Source organism: Pholis gunnellus (genome assembly GCF_910591455.1).
Source record: "Pholis gunnellus genome assembly, chromosome: 19".
NCBI classification, from domain to species: domain Eukaryota; kingdom Metazoa; phylum Chordata; class Actinopteri; order Perciformes; family Pholidae; genus Pholis; species Pholis gunnellus.
The window spans coordinates 6466009-6491069 of NC_136546.1; the positions used below are offsets into that span (position 1 = coordinate 6466009).

At 38.0% G+C, this 25061-nt stretch overlaps 1 protein-coding gene across 1 annotated transcript; it reads right to left on the reverse strand.

Moving 5' to 3' along the window:
- Positions 1-11447: 11447 nt before the first annotated feature.
- On the reverse strand, positions 11448-23819 carry rfx6 (regulatory factor X, 6; the record flags this gene model as incomplete). The annotated part of the gene is made up of 20 exons (XM_079180481.1): positions 11448-11626; positions 11760-11960; positions 12639-12994; positions 13572-13878; positions 14053-14259; positions 15166-15288; positions 16780-16897; positions 17006-17115; positions 17858-18002; positions 18092-18251; positions 18616-18665; positions 19121-19234; positions 19359-19436; positions 19753-19860; positions 20137-20164; positions 20356-20433; positions 20561-20622; positions 20892-21015; positions 21872-22031; positions 23663-23819. 20 exons carry the CDS (start codon positions 23817-23819, stop codon positions 11448-11450), a joined length of 2865 nt encoding a protein of 954 aa, XP_079036607.1.
- Between the last annotated feature and the right edge of the window lie 1242 nt (positions 23820-25061).

Sequence of the window (25061 nt, forward strand, 5' to 3'; positions counted from 1 at the left end):
CTGAAGAGCAGCTACTTTGTCCTCGTGCCAAAGAAACTTTACGACGATCAGCAGCAGTGGTCTGTTGCTGCCTAACGTGATATCACAGAAATACGTGAAATGACCACAAACTTTTCGCCGGTATCACGGAAACAATTTAACGCTAGGTTTAGACAACTAAACCACTTAGTAAAGTTATGGAATAACATAACAATAATAACAATAAAATAAGTAAACTTAGGTTAAGGCAACTAAACCAGTTGGGTTCAGGAAAAACGTCACGACCGTAACCGCAATAACTCAATAACAATTTGGACCACAAACACTGGTCTCGTGTTTGAGAGGCCTGTGTTTTTTACCTATCCACTTCCCTTTTCTCGCTGTTTTACTACGTCACTAACGCTGAGCGTTTAATATTCACGTTATGTTCGTGTGTCCACCTCGAAAAAAGAATCTTTGACGTTCCATTGGCATTGTTCCACCGGTGCACGGTACCGCACGTACTGTAATTCTAACACAATACGTGCCATCACCACGTAACAGGTCATAGTAATTTCACGTATTTCTGTGAGACCAGGTTGTGCTTTCCGCTCCCGGTCTATCTGTTCGAAGCCCACACTCCAGCTCAGACTCACATCTTTTCCTCCACCTGTTCCCATCCTCTGATTCCGGTTTTCACCGTTCCATCAATAACCAGGCTCTTTCTCCTGGACTGGCCCACTAAATAGTCTTTTTTAGTTTTTTGTTGATGGTCTGGATGTTTTCCCTTATTATGAATATTCTGTTTCCTACTATTGCAAGCACGCCAGCTGTTTTGCATAGGCTGATTTCAGGTCATCCGTTTCCATCTGGTTGTATGGAATACTTGTTATGAGGTCTTGCGAGTCCTTCAACATGTCATCCGTCCGTTTGTTTACAGAATCCAATATGATTTCTTCTCTTGTTGATGAATAATCTCAGTAAATGTCTCCATTTATTGTTGTTATAGATGAGTTATAGAAACTATATTCAAGCAGTGATTCGGTTGTTACTAAGCCAACAAATGTTAGTAATTAATGAAACTGAGCTCTCAGGGCCACCAAAGAATTAATTAGTGTATCAATCTGATTATTTAGGAAAAGTCAGACTTTCAGCCATTAGTTTTTGCAGTGTTTTATGTGAATAGCTTTGCGACATGACACTCTCTGACCCATATCTACACTGTAGGAACAAAGTTCTGACACACGTAGCAAAGACTTCCCAGTACCATTCAGACGACTGAAGAAAAGATGCATTTAGTCCACAAAGAAACGCCAGAGCTTTTACCTTGGATGTTTTCAGGGCTGAATACACAGGGCGGCACAAAGAATAATTCCTTTTCTTTCTTTCTATAAGTGTTACTTCCGACTGTCTCAGAGAGACTTTTCTTTGTATTCATGTCCTGTCTGTTTTGTGCCATGTGAGAGAATGAAGACGTCCATTCATGTTAGAAACTGCATTAAATGAAGTGCAAACTGTTAACATTATTATATTATTTCTGCCGGCTGCTGTGTGTCTGACTGACATGATGTCTGCACTGTTCTGTCCTTCTGAGTTATACTATGCACATGTTTTATCCATTGCACCTCTAAGTCTACAAGAAAGCATTAGAAAGCAAAATACACACTTGAGGATGTGAAAGACGCTTGTGGAAAATTAAAACGGAAAAATACAAGGCCGAAACTGAGAAATCAAAGTCCTACAGTTTATACTCGAAAATTAAATTCAACTTTGATGTGATGAATCAGCTATTGAGGTGCAGCTAAGGACACAATCAGGAGTCTTATTAATGTCTGTTGGTCTTGCCAAGGTGAGCCATGTCAGGGAAGAGTCTTATGAGAGCAGAAGCCACTAAAGTCTTTTATGTAGTCTTTTCTATGTCTTTCTATGAGGGATGGGCTTGACTCTGGTAAATAGTTTGTTTCTTTTATACTGTGAGAATCCATTTCTGTGTGAGTGAGAGATGAAACATCGTATCTGAGCTCGCACTCACACTCTAGTATACTTTCTCTCTCTGTCAGACACAAGCCCGAATTACTTTAACTCAAACTATGGGAAAAATGTTTGTCAGACTATTTCAAAACAAAACACATCACTTCATGAAAATAAGCGATGAAACTAAACTATGGCTTTTTTTTATATGAATTAAAATATCGAAAACACAAAAACGCTATTCAGGAAAGTCATCGACCTGGAGGTTAAGTTTTGTAAATTACTTTCATTTGTTATTTTTCATTTCAAGTGTAAGTCTGGCAATATTTGATATTTAAAAAAAATCCAAAACCAACAATACATTAATCCTACAAGATTAGTATGTGTATTAAATCTGATATATAATATTCCTCTGTTCTATAGAGACCATAGAGAACTATTAAATGCACATGAAAGAGCTATAGTTCACATTTCTCTTCATTACTATAAACACACACGGAAATGGTCAACATATTGTTGGTTATGGTCTTTTTATTGAGTAAGAAAAAAACAAATAATAACATCTTTTGTTCTTTTTTTAGGATCCCCATTAGCACCAACATAACATTGGTTATTTCTCCTGGTGTCCACACATATGCAGTCAAACACACTTATACACATCAAAGTCACATACACACAAAAAACTAAACAGCTATCAAATAACATCAAGTATAGACAAATATCACCCTTTTAACAAACTTGAACACAAAACAAATATAAAGCAATCTCAATTCCTCAATAATTCATAGGAAACTTAACTTGAACTTAAAACCAAGTCCTCACCCTAAAATGTAATAATTTACTTTGTGGGGACTTTCATTTAATCAGATTAATGTCCCCACAACACGAGTAATACAGAACCACACATACACGCATACTGTGGACACACACACACACCCACAGTTGCCTCATGGCTCCTGCTGCTTGGGTTGTGTATTGAGTGTTTGCATAGTCCTCCAAGATATTCACCACCAGGGAGAGAAATACCTGCAGCACACACACACACACACACACACACACACACACACACACACACACACACACACACACACACACACACACACACACACACACACACACACACACACACACATGCAGTTTAGGAATATGTGTAAGAAAACAATAGTCCTCCTTCACAAAGTGAAGCACAGTCTAAAAAATCTAGTAAATGCTAAAGATTGTGTTACACTATATTTTTTCTTATCGTCAAAAATCTAATGAAAAGACCAAATCCAACAATATGTTGACCTGTAATACTTTCTGACCTCCCTACAATGTCTGTTTCTAATTGTTCTGTGAAAATTCTTCGCTCTGTTGTGGTATATGAAATGGATAAAGGATTTTAGCAGAGGGTCACACAGGTGTGACACATGTTTTAATAACTGAGTACTTTGTTGTGTAGAATGGCACCGTCTTCTGAGTGTCTATCAAACAATGATTTATTCACGCTTGCTAGTAGTGACCTACTTATATAGGACAATCACACGAACAAGTGCTGCACTTACAAGCTGCAGTTTGTATAACTATCCTCAATCAATGCTCCGTTCTATTTTATTGTGCTAAACTGTTGCAGACTGTCTCTCAACAACTTGCTTTAGGAATAAAACAACATTTTAAAAATGCTTTATTGAATGAAAACATTGATCTTTGGCCTAAAATTCCAGTTAACACTTGTGCCTGATTGTGGAGACAGATAACGGAAGCTCCCTGGTTTTAAAGAAGCATCCCGTCAGTGAACTTACTAATGGAGCGTTAATATCGGTGGTTGTCGTGAACAAAGCAAACAAAGCTGCAGCTGAAATTACAGCAGCATACGGAGAAGAGATGGCTGACTGAGGGAAGACGGGTGAATTTATTTATGATTTGTGGCAATTAAGTAAGAATTACTCAAGCACTGTACATGATTACAATTTTGAGGTATTTAGGCACAGTACATTTAGTTAATTGCAATTATTTGACAGCTATATAGCTAGGAATTACAGCTTATTATTTTGTGCACAAACCACATCACCATCTTTATAAAATAAATTGTGGTAGACTGAACTACCCGGCTGTATATATGGTACAGTAAAACCTTGTTGACCAGCTGCAAAATGAAGTGCCGTTTACATGTAAATACATTAATAATCATAATTCATCAATATAATGTCACACTGCAGGCTGTGCTCATACACTGTTCTATACCTACGAACGTTATTGTAGTATAATCTGTATGCAACGCATAAACAATGCGTAGTCCACGTAATCGTTAGCCAGGACAGGTGACGTCATATAAAGATCGACAAAGTTCGCGATGGGAGGAGATCATGGTGTAGTGGTCCACATGGCTCTGTTGTTAACTGGCGTGTCCACCCTGTTTACCCTGTGGTGCTTCAGTGGTCTCCTATGTGGGTGGGGGATGTTGCGTCATGGCTGTATAGTTGCTGCAGTAAGCGCGGCAGTTTTAAGACGGTCTGCGGTATTTTGGGTCGTTATGAAAAGAGTCAGGAGTTGAAGTTGCGCAGCTCTCAATAGAGTTCAATGTGTGAGCTGAAGCTGCGGTGCCGCCTCCAAGTTATTGGCCGTAACATGAAGTAATGCGACCTCCTCAGTTCTTGTAACCCAAACATTGACTTGTACCTTCAGTACTTATTTTAACACAAACAACAATCTTTTCCTAAACCTCGCCAAGTAGTTTAGTTGCCTAAACTCTTCAGAGGCATTGCGTAGGCGCGGCACACTGATCACTCATGTGGCTGGACATTTGTAAGAAAACGTACAAAATCTGACAACATAACTTGCACACTGTCATGTACAATACGATATAGCCTAATATTGTACCAGAGAGGTGCAGCTTCATCAGTTGAGTCGCAGTGTATGTATTTATGTAAATAGTGTATTAAAAGATTGAGGGAATTGATTTGTAAAACGTTATCTTTTCAAATGAGGTTGAGTTTATATGCGTCTTTTTATATTGCCGTGTTTATTTGATATCTTGCCTTTATGTCTTTCATGTCTAATCCCTCATTTATAAACTGATGTTTATTCAAAGGAAGGCTTGAAAAACGTATTCAGAGACAGAAACAATCGTGTTTAACGTCTGTTACAGAACACACATATGTTTGATTAAAAACATTATTTTCATTGCCTTTAGTTGAACGTTTTGTTAGCTCAGGATGGTCGCAGCGATCATCCATGATCATCAGACCTTACCAAGTTTTTACCCTCAGGCGATCAGATTACTGAACAGCAAGCACTTTAAATAACTCACAGTGATTTCATATTGATGGATTTTCTAAATTATTATATTATATTATTGTTTTCTTTCATTTATTATTCCTATATTCTTCTTATTCTTCTTATATAAAGTTTTAGTGTTTCAAAGAGCCAGGGCATTTCATTGCATTTACGATTGTATATTTAATGTATATATCAATAAACTAGACCTTGAACTTCAACTGAACCCAATAATTGTATTAAACTGGAGCCGATCCCAGCTGTCTTTGGGCAAAGACAGGGTACACTCTGGACAGGTCACCAGATTATTGCAGGGCCAACACAGAGACAGACAACCATTCATGCTCACATACACAATGTACAACCGTCAATTAACCTAAGCTGCATGTCTTTGGACTGTGGGAGGAAGCCGGAGGGGACCCACGCTGGCACGCATCGAAACTGGGGTCCCTCTTGCTGTGAGGCGACAGTGGAGCCACCGTGGAGCCACCGTGCAGCCCTTCCATGATTTCCATTTATTCCTTTTTTTCTTCGTGAATGGAGACCTTGGATTTTCTGAACTGAAAGACATTTTCAGAGACTTTTCTTAAAAGGAAATCAATGAACTTTTGTTTGAATCTGCTGCTCCCTCTTTCTCTCCTGAGCAAACTCAGACACCTTCAGCACTGGTACACCTAAAACAGTTAAATATGTGAGTTTGTTGCTCTCTAGTGGACTTTTGGAGAACTACATCTAATGCTTCCCCCATGTAAAACTAAAGAGAGAGCAGTCCACTGGAACCTGCATCAGTTAAATGACTAATTTTACTTTTTCTTCCAGTATATGTCAGTTTTTGCCTTTCACAATATATTCCTATCCTATATTTAACATTATTCGGTCAGATAAAGCAGCATAAATAATAATACATATCTAAACCAACTCCTTTTTAACCTGTTACCTCCACACAGTGAATATTGTATACTTTATACAGATAGGATTTATTGTATATGTTACATAGTATATATTATGTTGTGTTGCATTGTCCATCGCCTGTATCAATATTTCAAATGTAAAAAGCCTAAACAGTGCAGATGATGTGTACAAATGGAATAATTACAGACCTGTGTTTTTAATGTTTTATTTAGAAATGTAATACATTACAAAGCCTAACAACTCCAAAAATAACAATAAAATATGAACATTTAATCAAATCTGTCAATTAATGATTCTATTTAAATTTGCTCAGTTAAATTAAACAAAAACTGAATTCATTGTCAAATACTTGAACGTATTACTTTTCTTTATTCCATTTTCTGATACTTGATTATAAAAGCAGCTATGTATTCCAACAAACATTTAATTTATCTTCATCTCTAAATTGTATTAGTATTTAAATTCCAATATTTCTTTTGAAAAACAGACTTTTTCATTTGTAGGCTGATAAAAATCTAACACAAAGATATAGCTGCATAGAAAAGTGAGAATTAAACTAATGTAACATCCACGAGGACTGAGTCTCAGTAAAATAAAAACAAATTATTTTTATACATTACTCTCATTTTATTTATATTTTAATTGTATAGTTGAAACTGTCATACAATTGGAAATAATGTTGTTCCTTATTGCAGATACACCAGGTTTCAACTGCACTACAGTGTGTGTGAGATATAGAGGCTGTCTGGATCGGCTCTAATGCAAAGTTCTGGTTAAACATTGGCCCAAAGTTTGCCTTCCGCCTTCTGTTGTTTTTACACTAAAGGTCCAGCAATTGTTGCAGCCATTATTGACTTAGTAATTAAAGTATTTTAACGTGGGGATTCTGTAATCATTACATATGCCACCATCTGTTCCTGCGCCGCTGCATGAGCACCTGAAATGGATTTTTCCTCCTGAGTAGATAACATATAAAAACCAATCAAGACGGGAGGAGGGAGCACAGCCACGTCACCGCCATTCATCTAAAGCAGTCTGACTCGTGTCAATTTGTATTTATTGAGTTTTAATTAGATATTCAACAGTGATCTCTCATTTGTTATTATTTGCCTTCGAATGAAAGACAAGCTATTGTTTGAGAAAGTAAAACATGTTTTCACACATAATCAGAATAAAACTACAATAAAAAAAGTAATCAATTGTATAGAACATGTCTGAATAAAATGCTAAAATGTTTTAACAAAAGTCAACAACAATCCTTATTCATTTGATTAAATAACCTCTTTTTGAGGTCATGATATAAAGGAGAACATACAAAAAAAAGTGCATCTACCTCTCTATTTCTTTTAGCTCACATACATGGTAAACCCCATCAGGTTCATTGATAATAACAGAACATGTTTAGTAATGCTAAATGTAATGAAAAGAACAATGTAGTTCGGTACAAAATGTAGTGAACAAAGAGAGTCAATCATACAATGCAACGTATATGGAGAATAAAGTTTACAGTCATAAGTGGTCAATACATTCATTGTTTTATTCGGTTTAAATGGTGCTTTTCTTTCGAGGAAATCAACATTTTCACTATAATTAAGACTAGATTACTTTGTTCCTTCCAGGAAACTTGGGAATTTATAAGGAAATTCCAGCAACATAAAGTAAAGCGTCACCACAGCGGGTTTTCAGATGTATCCAGAGGTGGTCAAATGTATGCAGTGAATGCTTGAAGAAACATATTGATTACATAAGAGTACTGTATCCACGGGCCAATTTCCATTAATATCAAAATTGAATTTCCAGATACTAAATATACATTTTAAGACATTTTATTGGTTTTTAAAATCCATTATTCAATTATTCAAATGCAGGTGAGTTCAGTAATATTTAATCTCCATTGACTGACTTCAAAAGATAATTCGGGTACATGCTAAGATGTTTCTTTTTCTTTACTGAAGTATGTTTTGGCAGAGAAAACAACCTCTCGTGTGTCAGCCTCCTTTGATCTTATGGTTTTATGATGTCCCATCTGCTCCAGCATACAGACAAACTCAAGAGGAGACATGTTTCCATGTTTTACTGAGGTCACCATGGTGTGATATTAACAGCTTTACTCTCGTCCCCCAGCCCTCTCTCTCTCCCTCTCTCTGTGTTGGTTCTCGTAACATTTTGGCAAACACTTTTATCTGACCCGTATCGCCCCTCCATTGTGCCGCAGAGAAAGCAAATAATTACAAATAAAAAGCTCCCAACTTTGATCCGCAGTCTTCAATTGTGATCCCGTCCTGTAATCTCAGAGTTCAGCCATTAAAGAGTCATGCGTTTGGAGCATTGACACATGGTCTTTGAAGCAGGCGAGATAAGGACTCTATTGGGGTCTATTATTGACTGGAAGTCAATCTGCTGCAGAAGCAGACAAAAGCAAGAACAAAAACTGTTCCCTGTTCTGTTTTGTTCAGTACCTCCATTATTACAGCAAATAAATAAATGGACAAACTTGCAACCAGAAGCAACACGGTAATATTTCATTGGTACAGTAGAGCTTCAGTTTTTAGAAACGTTACAGCGGTGTCCTTTGGTCCAGACTGAAATATGTCAGCAATTACAGAATGGATTGCCGTATAATTTTGTCCAGACATTCATGATTCCCAGCTGATGAATCTAACGGACATTGGTGATCCTCTGACTTTCCCTCCAGCGCCACCATGAGGTTGAGGTCTTGGTTAGGTTGACCTGAAATTAGTACGAGCCGTTCATGTTCCCCTCAGGATGAATTGTAATAACTGTGATCCTTTTCACTTTTCATCAAGCACAACCATCTTGGCAAATCTTAAAGGCACAATGAATAGGATTTGTCAGTTGCGGTTCTCGAACACAGTGAGGCACCTCCTCACCGGGTTGACAAGAGTTAAGGTGCTAACCAGCGTGTGAAAGCCAACCCCAGAGTCATTGTTGTTGTAGAACGAACTTTGTCCGCTTGGTGTTTCGCCCTCCCTTTATTAGCAGTTTTCGGCCGCCATTTTCATAGCTTCCTCCTGGATACGTGTTTACGATCTGGCACCTGGTTGCAGCAGCGTAACATAACTGTAATTTACCCCGGTGCCCTTGCCTAAACACAAGTGCACGCTTGTGTGCACGCATGGACACACACAACCACTCCAGACAATCGCAAATTGCTATGTCGTCAGAGGATCACTTTGCAAACCAGCCATTGATCAGCACCATGGACAGCAGCCGAAGCCGTATACGTATTACTGCTAATTTAACAGACTGGCCTGGACTCAGGGGCCAAATCTTATCCCAGTCACAGATTACAGTAGGAGGGAACTCTCCAACATATGAGGCTTAACAATTATAGATTATAGCCATAGATTTAAATCCCTGACACCACTCTATAATAACAAAGAGAAACCTGTACTCACCCATTAGAAGTACGCTAAGCAAAGTCATTAACAAAACTACTAAATAATTGTGTCCTTTTCTAATGTAATCTCCTGGCTGCTCAATGACTTTACGCCATTGCCTGGTCGCTACGTTTTTATAGAGGTTGACGGCCATGAAACCCCCCGAACACAGCAAAATAAGAGAACGCAGGCAGAGGACATGGGTCTCTGCAGATACAGACACCGCCACACACTTCTAGTGTGTCATAAGTGATAAATAAGAGGGATTCTTTTTGTATGAGTCTGTACATTTTTCTTTTTTTAAAGAAAATCATAGTCATTGTGCCTTTAGTTTGTTGAATACTTGAATATATGACCAAGTTACTGGAAAACGAATGACTTGTCATAGTGATAGTTAGCCAATGTTATCAAGGTAACAAAAATTGAGAGGGTGAACATTGTAAACATTAGACCTTCTAAACGTCCGCATGTTAGCATTGTCATTTCGAGCATGTTAGCATTTATAGCTCAAAACACGTGGATTGACATTCAGGATACCATTAATGATTATTACCTTTATCAATTAATGCGTTGATTAGTTCTTCAGTTAATTCTTTAGTTTATAAAATGTCCGAAACTCAAAGATATTCCATCTACAATGACGCAAAACAGGGAGGAAAACCAGCAAATCATCATGTCACCTATACCTTAGGTATGGTTTACATTGAGAAGTTTGGTTTGGTTTAAACAACAAAACGACTTGTTAGGTTTAGGAATAGATTGTGGTTCGTGTGAAGATAAATACGTTTGTTATGCACTTAAGCAAAATATGTAAGTTAACATATGTTACGTAAGTTGCATTAATAAAGAATGTTATGAATGTGACCTATTTAGTACATTATGTAAGTTAACTTAAGATAAATAAAGTCATATGTTAAAGTCCTGTGATTGTGGGACCCTTTCGTCGTCCCCGACCTCCCAACATGGACTTTGTCTCTCTTTATACTAGGTCACCTGACGTTCTCCTTTGCTCCAGTTATAAATACACCAGCCACTAGAGATCGCCGCCTAATTGTAATAAACTGCTTGTACAAATGACCTATGGGTCATATTTTGGGGAGGACAGTTTTGTCAATCAGCCCCATCAACAACTTCGATCGCAATGATATATTTCGTTTTCAACACTAATTCATGAAGGTGTTTATAAAAGCCCTCAAAAAGTTTTATCACCAAACACAAGCAAAGCAGAGCATTAACCCTCTAAAGGCTCAATAAATTGTGACTATTCTCAGATCTGAGGACATAAAACAACTCTATTACTGTCCGATGACGCCTGCATCTTCCAGCAGGAATGGCAGCTTTTCTGAATGGACAAACTCTGCTTAAAGTCTGGCTCGCCTTTAAAGCATCTTAAATAGCTGTGCTGTAAGGCTACGTTTCACTTGTTGGCGTGCCAAAAATATAGAACACAATTTTGACTAACAAAGATTTATTTACAACAGTTTGCACACAGAAGAAGAGGAAGCCCTCAGGCATCATTTATGTCGGAACAAAAGTTTGGGATTATTTCCAAAATTACTGATTGGAAAATACAGTTGTATCAGAGTAACTGTTGTTATATTTGTTATATTTTTAAAGGTATAATCCACATTTTCACACAAATAAATATCTTTCCTTTGCTCCTCTTTAACTGGTTTATAGTACAGTAGGGGATACAAACAATTGGCAGTTCTTTCTCAGTCTTTCTATATACAGCATATCTCGTTATGGAGGACTGCCCTGGCTCCATGTTCATACTGTACCTTACAGTTTGGATATTCTGGGTTTGATTTTGGCTGGGTGGGGGCTCACTTGCTGCACTGCACTTGCACTTCATAGCATTCGTGCATGTGTACATTCTGGATCTGGGCCGCTCTGCAGGGGACTGGACTCCAAACATCAGGACAGTTCTCTGGTTTGTGTTTGCTGCCGTCATTGTACTCCTCCTGCTCCCATGAAGACAGTATTGATGGGAGGAAGCGAAGACACCATGTTCTGCACCTCTGATGAGGACGGCACCCGCTGCTGAGAGAGCAATGCATCCTGGGAGGAGAACGGAGAGGGAACGCCAAACATGCAGGGAGCAGATCCTGACGAGGGGTGAGAGTGATCTGTGAAGAAACAACAGAAATGTATGAGATTTAACTGCTTTTCAACAATTCAAGATGGACTTTATTTCTCTGGTCCTCTCCTCCTGTTTCTTACTTTTACCTTTATTTATTTGTCGAGAAATACAAACTAGACCTGTTCCGGTGTCGGCATCAGTAAAATATGCTCCTGTTGTTTTCCTTCCCGGTTCGTCCAGGATGTTGAGCGGATCGTGGACTTCAGAGTACGTTGACGGGAACGGGCGCAAGCTGCTGATGGTGCTGATGACGGACACATGCTGGTCAACCAGTGATGTCATGCGCTGGCTGTCCAGGTAACTGCTGTTGCCGTAGTAACCTGCCACAGGAGGAAAGTTTGGCATTGAGTTCCTGTTTTCCACGAACCGTGTTAATCATTTTGTGCAATTTGGTTGAAGCACAGAACAGTGGTTAGGACCCCTCACAAGAAAGGGGTCACAAGAAAAATCTGGAAGGTCACCAGATGACTAAAGGAATATATATATATATTTCTTTGCAATACTGTATTCTTTCACCTCTGCACATCTCTAAAAGCCCTCAAATGAGACAGTCGGAAGAAAAAAAAATCAACTTCCCAAAGATTTCAAGGGGTCACAAGCCCAAAATGTTTTACTTTCCTTTCATTCTTGAAGAATACTGTGTCAAAACGAAAGCCAAGGTTCGGAATCACTGACAATACCAGTCTCAGCAATGAAAGTGTGGCTTTCGTATGCATAGAAATAATGCACAAACACAGTTTAGAGTAATTCTACAACACTTTTTTGTGTGATTAAATGTGTATTTTGCTTCCTTTCATTAACGCAACAGCAATAATAGTGATTGTTTCATCATGAAAGATCTTTAAAGACTTTAATTTGCTGTTCTAAACACCTCCTCAGGTCACAGAAAGTGATGTGATATGTGAATTGAGCCGTCTTGCTCATAATTTCACATTTATTTTCCTGTATTGAAAATAAAGTTCTGTCGGATCCACCAGATGAATCTGAGTCGTCCTTACCGCTGTGTCCTGCAGCAGAGTACGTCTGCCCCTGACACCCACCGCCCGCGGAGTTAAGTCGAGACCCCACAAAGCCGAACCCCTCCCCTGAGTCCAGAATCTGAGCTGCTGTCTGAGCATCCAGTCCCTGTTCAGTCTGAACTGGATCCGAGCCCGAAGTGTAGCTGGATGCAGGTCGGACCCCAGAGCCGTAAGGCGTCAGGGAGCAGTTAGTGCTGTTAGACGGGTGATGAAGGCCGTAGAGGACGTCTTTGGTCAGGTGTTGGTCGTTGAAGGAGGGGTACCGAGAGAGATGGTAGGCCAGCGATGAACCCTGAGACTGAACCGAAGCCAGACACTGACTCTGAGTCTGAGGCCTGAAACACAGATTAAACAAATCTTCTGATTTAATAATGACAACAAAATAACTTTTATATGGCAGTCAGATTCAATGATGGACGGGAACCCAACGGCTCAGTAGCCATGTCAATGTTCGCCAGTACCACAGAATAAAGCAACCACTGTTTGATTGCTGCAGGTTTTTAATCAATAACATTTTTGAGTAGACTTGAAAATAAAATCTCAAGGTAGCTCATGAAAGTGAAAAGAAGCTTTTACTCTTATTTTAATAATCAATATTCTAAAATGAATAACATTGAATTTGTTTGTTTTTCATAAATGGCATACTTGTTAGTGTGGAAAAGCCTATAAAACAATACTTAAAACCACACACTATATTTATCTACTGCAAGAATAATAACAATATCATAATTATTATATTTGTAGCAACACAGAGTTTTGAATATTATGCAAACTACAATTTTTGCCTTCTTGGGCCAAATTACGAAGAATCACACAGAATTACATTTTAATATAATACCACCAGGGTCCAGATAATGACCATATTTGTATTGAATTCATGCCAAAAGATGCACAGCACTAAACGAAGCTGACCTGAGTGCAGGCTGGTAGTTTGAGGCCGAGGAGTTGCCAGTTTGGGGGAAGTAACCAGAGCTGGTCTGAGGTAAGCAGTGGTAGAGGGTCTCTGGGTATGAAGAGCAGGGGCTGGGCTGGGTCATGGTGCTGAGAGAGGACAGGCAGGAGGAAGAGGAGGAGGAGCAGATGGAGGAAGAAGAAGTTGTCAGGGGTCTCCCCGTCATGGGCCCCTGGTTGATGACGGAGCCTCTGTGCACTAACGCTGCTGGAGAGATAGGGGGCGTCATGAGTGGGCCGCTGACCTGAGAGTAGTGCATCTGACCACCTGTGAAGAGGGCAAACACACACGGACTTACATTCATGGGTTCATTCGGCGCTATAACTTGATATGGTGATAATATGTCAGTGTTTTGTTTATAGCTTGTTTCGCTGTGTAGTGTCTACTTCTCGATGTGTGGTGGTGAGCAAGCAATAACCTGGCGCTTTATTTCTGTTTTACCTGACACTGTGAACCCAGCAGACTCTGTCCCCTGGTAGATGCCGGCGCTTGTTTCCAGACTTTGCTGCTGATTGGTGGACAGAGACATGTAGGCGTGCTCTCCCATAGACTCATTCTTCACTGATTGGTCGATGGGAGCGCTGGCTTTGTTGCGATTTGCCAGGAAGCAGGAACTAGGAGAGGCCATGAACGCCGCTTTACTCGCATCTGAAAGTGCCAACGTTGACATTACAACATCAACAACGACATCTGGTGAAACTCACTAAGCCAGTGAGTGTTTGAACAGTTAAGTTGATGTTCATTAATCATTATTGTAGCATCCATTGTGTTGACAGTGGGGATGTAATTTAATTTAAAAATCTATCATTCCTTTCACATTATGTACGGGTAATTTCTGGTAAATTCAATATGTCATAACCCGACTCCTAGGATGGTAAGTTATTTCATATAAGGAAGCAAATAAATAGCAACCCTAAGTTTAAATATAAATAAAAGAAAATGCTCTTGTACCTTTTTCTGAACTGCACTTTAATTTCCCTTTATTCAATCTCATGGCTATTTATTACTGCCCCATAAATGCACAGAGATTGCATAATTTTTGTATTTTATTTTATTTTTACTATTATTTTGACATTTAATATTCTAATATACTGTCATTTATTATTTTCCCTACTCGTGTTTTTAAATTATGTTTTAATATCTTTTTATATGTTGTTTAAAACTGCACTCATCATGATATTTGATTATTCGTCAATACACCATCTGCTCTGTACATTTTAACACAAAAGAATAGTTCTGATATCCTTAATGTAAAAGACAAATTTTCTTTCCCAAAAATGATAGTTTATTGTATTTTTTATTATTATTTCATTTACACATTATCTTGGTTTTATGTATTTTTGTAAAGCAGATTATGACATGTAAAGTTGCTGTGGTAATATAATGATCATCCTCCTACAACGTTTGTAACATCTGTAGACTGGCGTTACGTGGGCGTTACCATGTCCCTGATAATAAAAGGAAGATCTTACAGACTGTAGACCTGCCTTAGATTTGACTTAAGTTCATGTATGTCAGCAGCTGAACCTCAGTGTCTGTTGTGATGCTAGATACCTGCATTTTTCATGTATTTGTCCAGCAGGTTCTGCAGGTCCTGCTCCTTGTCGTTGTTGAACTGAGTCTCCAGGGCCAACAGGATGTATTCGTCTAACAGCATCCTGATCAGATGGAAGGAACCTGTCAATGTCCAAAATGCAAATGAGAAAAGAGAGAATTAAACCTAAAAACACGAGGTAAGAAGATTTTCCACATATCAAATTTCCCGAGACCTTTGACTAGTATCTTCTTCTGTGACCTTTAGGATCAAGCTGCTCTTTGTTTGACCTGCTGGCTCGCAGCTTTAAAACCTTCTGTGTGTGTTTGAGCTCCACTGGGACTCTTCAGACCAAATGGTTAGTGTTTATTCACGTACACATACTCTGTGTGTGTGTGTGTGTGCGCGCGTGTGCATGCATGTGTTTGAACAGAGAGCACGCGACCCGCAGATAAGGCTTTGTTTAATCAAGGCGAGCCTGGCCATTACAATTTATAGCGCTATTGTAGCAATCTGCTCTGAGCTGGCTTGTACTGTATTAGCCTTGCCCGTGTGTGTGTGTGTGCGTCTGTGTGTGTGTAGACTAAGTGATGGAGAAGAATGGAACACAAAAATTAATTAGCTGAGTGACATTTATTAATTTCACAATAATCACCATGTTGTCGTTATGTCCATATGTAGCTTTTATAAATTGTTTTTTAATGTTTCATGCTTAACAGCTTTGTTAGCACCAGTTAGACCACATTTCTCACAAACCTTGTTGCTTCCGGTCCCCCTTTCTGGTATCTTTGAGTTAAAAGTTACACATTACAGGACTGTCTCAGAAAATTAGAATATTGTGATAATCCCCATACGTGTGATTTAGTTTACTGAACCAAGCTGAGTGTTTTTCAAGGCTCAGGAAACCCTTGCAGGTGTTTCGAGTTAATTAGACGATTCAAGTGATTAGTTGAATACCCTACTAGTATACTTTTTCATGATATTCTAATATTTAGAGATAGGATATTTGAGTTTTCTTAAGCTGTAAGCCATAATCAGCAATATTAAAAGAATAAAAGGCTTGCAATATTTCAGTTGATTTGTAATGAATCCAGAATGCATGACATTTTTGTTTTTTTAATTGCATTACACAAAATAAAGAACTTTATCACAATATTGTAATTTTCTGAGACAGTCCTGTATATCATGATATCTGATATATCAGTTTTAGCTCTGTTTGTTCTGACAAAAAAAACAGCTTTTTCCTGTTTTATGTTAGCAGTTTACATCGAATATGACCTGATGGCAAACAAGATGAAATATAAAGAATATATTTGATCCAACACGTCTTCTCATTGATGGCCATGCTAGTTATGTATAATAATATAACTCTTTGAATGGGACTAATAGTTTTGTTATTTTAGTTCAATACAATTTTGTATGCAGGACTTTTAGTTGCAGAAGAGTATTTTTACAGAGTTGAATTGCTGTTTTTAATTAAATAAACGATCTGAGTACTTCTTTTACCACCACTGCTTAGAGGTGTATAACTGTGTGAGTGGAATCATGGTGTTCCCGCAAAAGAGAGCTTCTCTCAATGAAAGGTACCTGAATTAAAAAATGTAAAAATGTGTAACTTTTTTTTATGTTCTTACCAAAGCTGGAGGCATTGTTGAGCGTGAGGTTGTGCATCACTCTGGCACCGAAGAAACTCCACCTGAGGAGGAAATCCTGAGCTCGCTTCTTCACTGATCGACCGCTCTGCTTACCGGGCTGATCAGAGACCGGGAAGACAGGAAAGAAAAGGCTGCTTGGTTGCACAACAGGACCATTTGCAGGACAAATACGAGTCCACACAGCACCAGGTGGAACAGCTGTTACCTTGATGACTTTGTGCTCCACGACAGAGTCCAGCCACTCGATGAAGGACTCCACTGTGGCGTTCTTTCTCAGCAGCTCCTTCAGCTCCTGAAAGACTGTGATGGAGTCATCTGGAAAGAAAAGAAAGAAAAGAGACAAAGTTTATCATTATCAATACAACAGATTCTCATTTGTAGAGCAACAGAAACAGCTACTTGTTGGAAAAAATCTCACATTTTATACACATCAGTCTATACTGACGTGAATCATCTAATATTATTATAAACTCTAATTAGAAATCTGATATAATTTTACTTTCTAGCTCAGTTGTGACCATTCATGTAAACATGTAAATATTTAATTTTCATTGGGTTGATTTGAGAACATACAAGTTAAATGATCAACAGTGGTGAAATGTAACTGAGTACATTTCTCTAAGTACTGCACTCAAGTAAAATTTTAAGATACGTCTACTTTACTTTAGTATTTCCATTCCATGCTCATTTATACTTCTACTCTAAGACTTTTTGGAAGCCAGTTACATACTTTTTACTGCACTACAATTATTTGACATTAGTTAGTTTTTATTCATACAAAATATAAATCAACGAATACATTTTGGTGTATCGTTATGGATTGAGATACAGTACTTGGCAGTATATAACAAATACAAATAAAACGTCAATATAGATCATATTAATTAATGGATCATATACTGTATATACTGTATATGATCCTTTACTTTTGGTACTTTAAGTATATTTAGATGCTAATACTTTTGTACTTTTACCTGAGTCAAATTTGTAATGCACAACTTTTATATTGCAGTAATTCTACTTTTACTTAAGTCAAAGTTCTGAGTACTTTTCTTACACTCAGAGTAGATGTCTGGGTCCTGGTCTCCGGTAGAGTTTATGCTGAGCAGAGGCTGCGAGCTGATGCTGCCAAGATCCACATTGTCGATATCCAACACCATGCTGGTCACTACAGCCTGGTCGAACAGCGCCGGACGGGCTATCTGCAAAAGAATAACTCAGAAATCATTATCGTGTTTATTTTGAGACAATAGAGTATAACGCAATCTTTTCTGTCCTTCAGTAAACGCACCTGTGCCAGGTGTAAGAACGACGTCTGTCTCTTCAGGGAGGAAACAAAGTGGCGTGCTATGGGGAGCTTCTTGGCTGCAAGGCATTCTGGGAGGTTCTCAAGGGAGGAAGCTAGCCAGTGCTCCCAGTGTTTGGCAAAGTTGCGAATATCTGCCAAAAGACTGATAAACAAAATGAATGAATCATTCAGCATGAAGATTTGCTTTAAATATCTTTATACCCCATTGTAGTTCCAAATAACTGCTTTTGGGTTGCACTAGACTTGTTTAAGATCTGTATCAGCGTATCTACAGTAAAGAAAGAGAGTAAAATGGCACTGTATCTGATGGGAATGGTCAAAAATCCAACATTGAGATCGAGGAAAGGGAAGGGTTTTAAGGGAAACATACTTCTAACTTTTTAGCAACAGCAACGTGGATACTACCAGTGTCACAAAGAGCCTCATATTGTCTCATAGTTGTGTTTGTGTATCACGTGAACGTCACAACAAATTAGACAATAACACATGAGAATGAAGTGACAAACCTGTCAGGCATTTCCTGCATTGTAGCAGGAATCAGAACATCTGTTAAAACCTGAAAAATAAGAAAAAAACAGAGTATACACTGTTAATCCAGATAGTTGTCTTATCAATGATTCAGAGAGAGCGAACAGGATCGCCGAGTTTATCCATATTAAAAGACAGACAGAAAGATTTTAATTATGTTGTGCAGGGTGATACTCTCTTCAACCAGTTAAATGTAGGTGTATCTTTCTTTTTCCATGAGGTTACATAAGTTACTGGCAGGAATTTAAATTGTTCTTGCTTAAAAGACACTTGGCTCAGGGAGAGTGGGAATTGAACCCACACCTTTACACCAAAACATTTTTAAAGCCAACTTGACTATTGACTAAAAGATGCCATGCGATGAACTGAAGTGCTAAAGAACGGTTAAATTATTTGGAATCATTTACGGTGTAAAGGTCTGACTTCGGGGGAACTTTTAAACCTGCGCACTCCTGCTGTTAGTCTGTGTAAATGAAAATCAACCTTATAGAGGATGGAGTCACAGACGCAGAAGATGTCGACTATAACAGGGTTTTCCAGCAGTGGCAGCAGGTGGTCGGGCATTCCCTGCCAGAAATGGAGCAGAAAATTCTGGATCTGAAATAAAGCATTTGAAGAGTTATATCTAGTTTGCATGGATGGTAAACTGTTGTGCTGGTTTTAGTCTCTTCAGTAGTATAAGAACACAATAAAATGCTCTCGGTTTGACAGTAATAATCACCTCCTCAAAGCTGACGTTAATGGCATTGTCCAGGATGCACTGGCAGTGTGTTTTATACATCATAATCAGAGTGTCAACCTGCAAGGAGCGAATGAAGATCTGACATTAACTTCATTCACAAACAAACTATAATGCAACGGCATACACCCAGCCAGCCCATTCAAGAACTGTTGGCAACGTAATATTGTTTAGAGTTAAAACATCTGCCCCATGTAGCATTTTAATGTATGTATGTCAAAATTCATATATAACATTAGTTTGAAAATGATTGTTTTTTTCCCCCATCAGAAGGTCTGTTCTCTTCTGTACAAGTATAAGTATGTAACAAGTATAGACACTGCCAAGCTTCTATGCTGTATACAGATTTTGCAATTAGTCAATATTCATCACTAACCTTTTCTCTGGAGATATTTCCCTGCAGCAGAAGATGCTGAGCGTTGGGGAAGTCTGGGAGCAATGTACCCGTTTTAGAGCTCAAAGAATATTTCCTGGTGAAACCTCCCTGAAAAATACAACAAAGTGAGGCCCATTTTTTCCTTTAGTTGATCTTAACTCTATGGATTTTATTTAAAGAGTAACTTATCACCCTCTGAAAATCCTGTTTTTGCTGACCTCGAATGACCTAACTTGCTGCAGTGTAATATCGCATTATGTAATAAAACCGCATTATACGTGACAAAATGCCACATTTTGTAATAACCACTACAATATGTAATAATTAAGCACAAAATGCTGCCAAATTTATTGCACATATTTCACAAAGTATTTTCTAACTAACCTCATTCTTCAGCTTGCTGCCTGAAAATCTGTGATCAAAGAGAAACATATTTGATATTTTAAAATACAAATATATCAAGGAACAAATGACTGAGACATAACAGATCAATATTAATTGTGCAGTCCATACAAACAATACAAACAATAATGATCAACAGGCAAAAAAACAAGGAGGTACCATATGATATGCAAGAATAAATCATGTCAAATGTTGTGTTACCTTGTCAAACCTTTTCCAGAATACACAGAGTGATAGTAAGCGCTGCTCTCTTTGATGCCAATTCCATAGTAATGATATCTGTATGATGTAAAGGTATTAATGTCCATAAGGTACGACAACATTTTGGAGTTTGAGGTTATATGACAAATTATTTGCAAAAATTCGAAATAGGAGAGAATGAGGTCAGGATTTGTTTTGCGTTTACTTAGAGTGTCCTCTGGTGCCCAGTCTTCTTGTTGTTAAAAGAGGAAACTTCTGTCGAATTGTCTGATGAGAGAAGGTTGTATAAAGTTCTGGTTAGATCAATCAGTCATGTCATTGCCAATGGATCAATATCTGAAGTAAACAGTACCTTCATAATGAACAATATGTGATATTTTAATTACAGTTTTAAACAGAAATCATAAAGTATAAACTTTGGAAGACATTTTAAGACTTCCTGAAATATACTCATAACAACAAAGAGACATGTAACTGAAAGCATTCAGTTACATGTTACAAACACACACACACACACACACACACACACAACACACCTTTCCAAATGTAGCAGCACAGGCCGGCTCTAGTTTCTCCTTCCTGCAGAAGTCCAGGTAGTGAGCATAGAGGATACATCGAGGCAAACACACTCCTTCACACACAATATAATTCTCCTCCAGCCTGTTGAGACACATCAGTGAGAAAAACATGTAATTATCACAACAACATCAGAGAGATCCACTGAATACAGGAAATACAAATACCCACAAGAAAGATAATACTAATGGGCGGATTTACTTTTAAATTTCAGAAGAAAAAACAAACAAAATAGAAAAGTACTTCACATCAAAGCAAATAAAAAACACAGCAATAACAAAATAAAAATTCGAAAGGAGAAGTACACAAATTAGAATAGTAACACGCATATAACTGAATAAAAACTATATCGGGTGAAATCAGGGAAGGCAGAGCGATAACAATACGTTTTAAGCTGAGATTTAAAAGAAGCCACTGACTCAGACTCAGACGTTCTGAAGAGACCAAAATACAGCTAAGTGTCTAAAATAATCATCCGGTTGCCAAAAGTTTAAAAGAGGAGGAAGAAGTCACTTTCGCTTGCCATTTTTGCTTGGTTTAAAGAGTAGGAATTAGGGGAGCGAGTTAAAAATATCCTTTACTTTGCATACCACAGAAAAAAAATGTTACGACTAGAAAGAGCAATCTTTTTGGAGTCTGTAAATATATTAGTCAAATAAAAGTGTTAACAAATCACCTGCAGGTTTTATCCAAAGTTTTGGCTGGTGAGTTTTTATGTCACCATGTATCCAAAAGTAACGTCATAATTACACACATTACTGTGTTACATTATTATTTTACATTACTCTAGCATCCTGTAGGATGGAGGAAAGAAGGTATCTGTGATGCAAAGCAATGCTGTGGATACAATAAATGAATGTCACCCCACACACACACCTATTAACATGGACATTACTGTCCCTTTACTGATGCAGTAAATAGTATATGTCAGAGCTCTTACCACTGCAGAGTGAGTTGTGTCTGTTTCTTCTTGTCCTTGATGATCTGACTGATGGTCTTCCTGGAGGACGAGATGCTCTGTTTGATGGTCAGGTCCGAGTTTAAGTCCACCAGGTCCTGGTCTTCCTCAGAGGACGGTGTCTCATTACTGTCCTCTGCTTCTGAGAAAACACACAGACAAATATAATACATAGCTCACAAGAGGTTTACTTTCAACACAACTTGACGTTTTCAGTAAGGTTTACTGGTCTTTCTATCACTGTCTAAACGAGAGTGAGACAGCTCCTTCTTCTCTTGCATAATTTCTGCTAATACCTTCTTCTTCTTGGATTAGTTCTGTAAAGTGATTTGTGCTTTCTTTTAACACTTAGATTGTTCACTGGTCTGCCCGCACAGTAAACTAAAATTTGTATGAGCAATGACAGAATATAATACATATTACTCTATAACAATATGTATACAGTTATTCATGTACTGTGCATTTTGAATGTTCCTGTGTTCAAATGTTTTAATTGCTTGTTGGTGCAAAAACTGCAAAGCTAAATCAAAGGACACTCCACAGTGAGAAAAAGACAAACCTGTAAATGTACTAATACTCATTTATAAATGTGTAAAAATACATATGGTAACATTTTGTGTTGTGTTCAAGAGCTCATATACCCCAAATATATCCACTAGAATAATATATAATATTGGAGCTGGCAGTCAAAGAAAACAGTTTGTAAACTTATTATTCAAACATTCATTTCATACAAAAGAAATACAAAATTGTATGTGAATCTTGGCAGCTCAACAATATTTTTGCAACAATTTCCAAATGTATCAGCTGAACTGAACTGAAATTAAAAAACAATTGTGGTTGGGGACAACCACAAACCACAAACAGTACAAATGAATTAAGTGATAAAAAATGTGACCGTGAACTACTTTAATCCTGACATCGCTAATAATTAACATGACAGGGTCGAAGCTTTTAGGAGCAAATGAGGTGTCGATGAAACATCTGATCTATCGTTGTGGAAAAGTTTCACAACTTAGAGTTGTAACATTTTTGCTGAAATGCTGCCTGATATTAGAAAAACAGCACTTTGTGAAAATCCCAAATACAGTGTGTGTGATATTTAATAGCTCTAACAATAACAATATTGTGTATGTCTGCCTTCCTTTTTGTGCATGTCAAAATCGTTTGTTGACAGTAGTGAAAACCAGAAGAAAAGTCCTGTTTTGCTCTGTTTCAATTTTGCAGGATAAATGTTTGCAAAAACCTAAACATTTTGCAAAACTGTTGAAATTAGGAATTATGTTGAGCTACATAATTTATGGAAAAATTAAGTATCTGTCTTAATGCAAAGCTGCATTTCAGAATCAGAATACCACCACAATACTGTCTGACTGACTTAATGTCATCCATTAACTCTATTTTCTCCTCACTGATTCTTCTCACTTTAGTCATGTACAAACCACATCTTTCCTGCTGTTCGTGTGTCTTCATCATATTCATCCTTATTCTTATTCCTTATTCTCATGTTTGGGGCCAAAAAAGTTTGTGGAAATCACTTCGTTGTAGCACCACCATGTGGTCAGTTTGTGTCACTTATTTTTACCTGCGCAGATTTGAAATGTATAGAAAACGTTCAGATTTAAAGGATTTGAGTGAAAATGAATTCGAGAAAACAGGAGATGATGATGATGATGAAGACTTAAGAAGGATATTAACATAAGACAGTGACACTTTAGCTTTAATGATCTGAACTTCCAGCGTTCAAGTGATTGAGAATCCTCGTTTCATTACCTGATTTGATCCCGGAATCATCCTCCTGATGGAAAAGTGTGTGTCCGTTAAAGTCTGTGCGTGTTTCCTCTGGTGAGCTGCACAAAGTCTTGGTTAGAGAGTGTATGAGAAACACTCCATCTCTGGCTGAACTCTCACTGCTGCGTTTCATTGGCATAGTCAAATTAAAGTAAATGTTAATAAACAAATCAACCAAAGACAAAGACAAAGAAAAGTGAAGTCAGACTGCGGTGAAAAAACCCCCCCACTGCAACTCATTTGTCCTTAAGAATTAATCTTCAAGCAGTGTTTTTAGATCCCAAATTCACTCAAATCCAGGAAAAGATTAAAGATGATCACAAAATACCACGTGAAGCATTGTTTTGTCCAACCATCGATTTGGAAGCTGAAGAAACGTGGAAACAACTGCACTCGTGTTAAACCTGACAAAGCAACCTCAGACTAATAAAGCCGTGCTGTGGAAAGGCAGAGCTAATGAACCCGTGGATGCATTCATCATATTTACAGAGGACTGGGGCTAATCCAGGTTATTAATGATTAACAGAAAAACCCTCATCCATCTGTCCATCCATCCATCCTGCCTCCCACACTCAGCTGGCCCTTTATACAAAGTTATATTTGTATAAAAAACACCTTTCTAGTTTACTTTTACTTCATTTAGGTAGCTTTGTTGTAGTTTAAAATACTTACAGGAGGCTAAGATAATGTTACCTATGAAGCTGCGTCCACCACTAGAACTGCAACTAATGATTATATTCGTTATCAATAAACCCTTCGATTTTGTATTTTGTATTCATTATGCAGAAAGGCCACTATCGATTGATGAATTAGTTGAATTTGCATTTAAAATGAGCCACAGTGTCAAATCAGCGTTCCCGGATTGTCAATATTCATATTTAAAACATTTAGCCTGGAGCTCACAGCAAACAGACATTTCTGACCTTTATTAATTGAGGAGAAACCGGAAGTGAGATCCGACACGTGTTGCAGCATTGAGGAGCGTTAACTTGACAGCTCGCACACATGAGGCGGCACAACAGGTAGGACACAGTTATGCATGTGAGAGAGCTCACTTTAAACGGAAATATGTTAGTATTTCCCGTCATTGACGGTAATGTGAGATAAAAACTGACCATCACGTAATATAACCGTCAGGTCAAACTATGAAGTTAGCTTCAGCGTAGCGTTAGCATAGCAGGATTTGTTCTTTGCTAGTTTTTGCCGCTAACTCCTGCTGAATGTCATTGTACATCGCCATGAAAAACTCGGAGGAACCGCCTGTGGTTAGTCCGTCCATCCTTACTCTACATTTTATGAATTGTGTTTTTGGCTCAGTAACATTTCTAACATGTAAGCTAGCTAATGTTACACTAACACTGCATAATCTCCTCGCCAATCG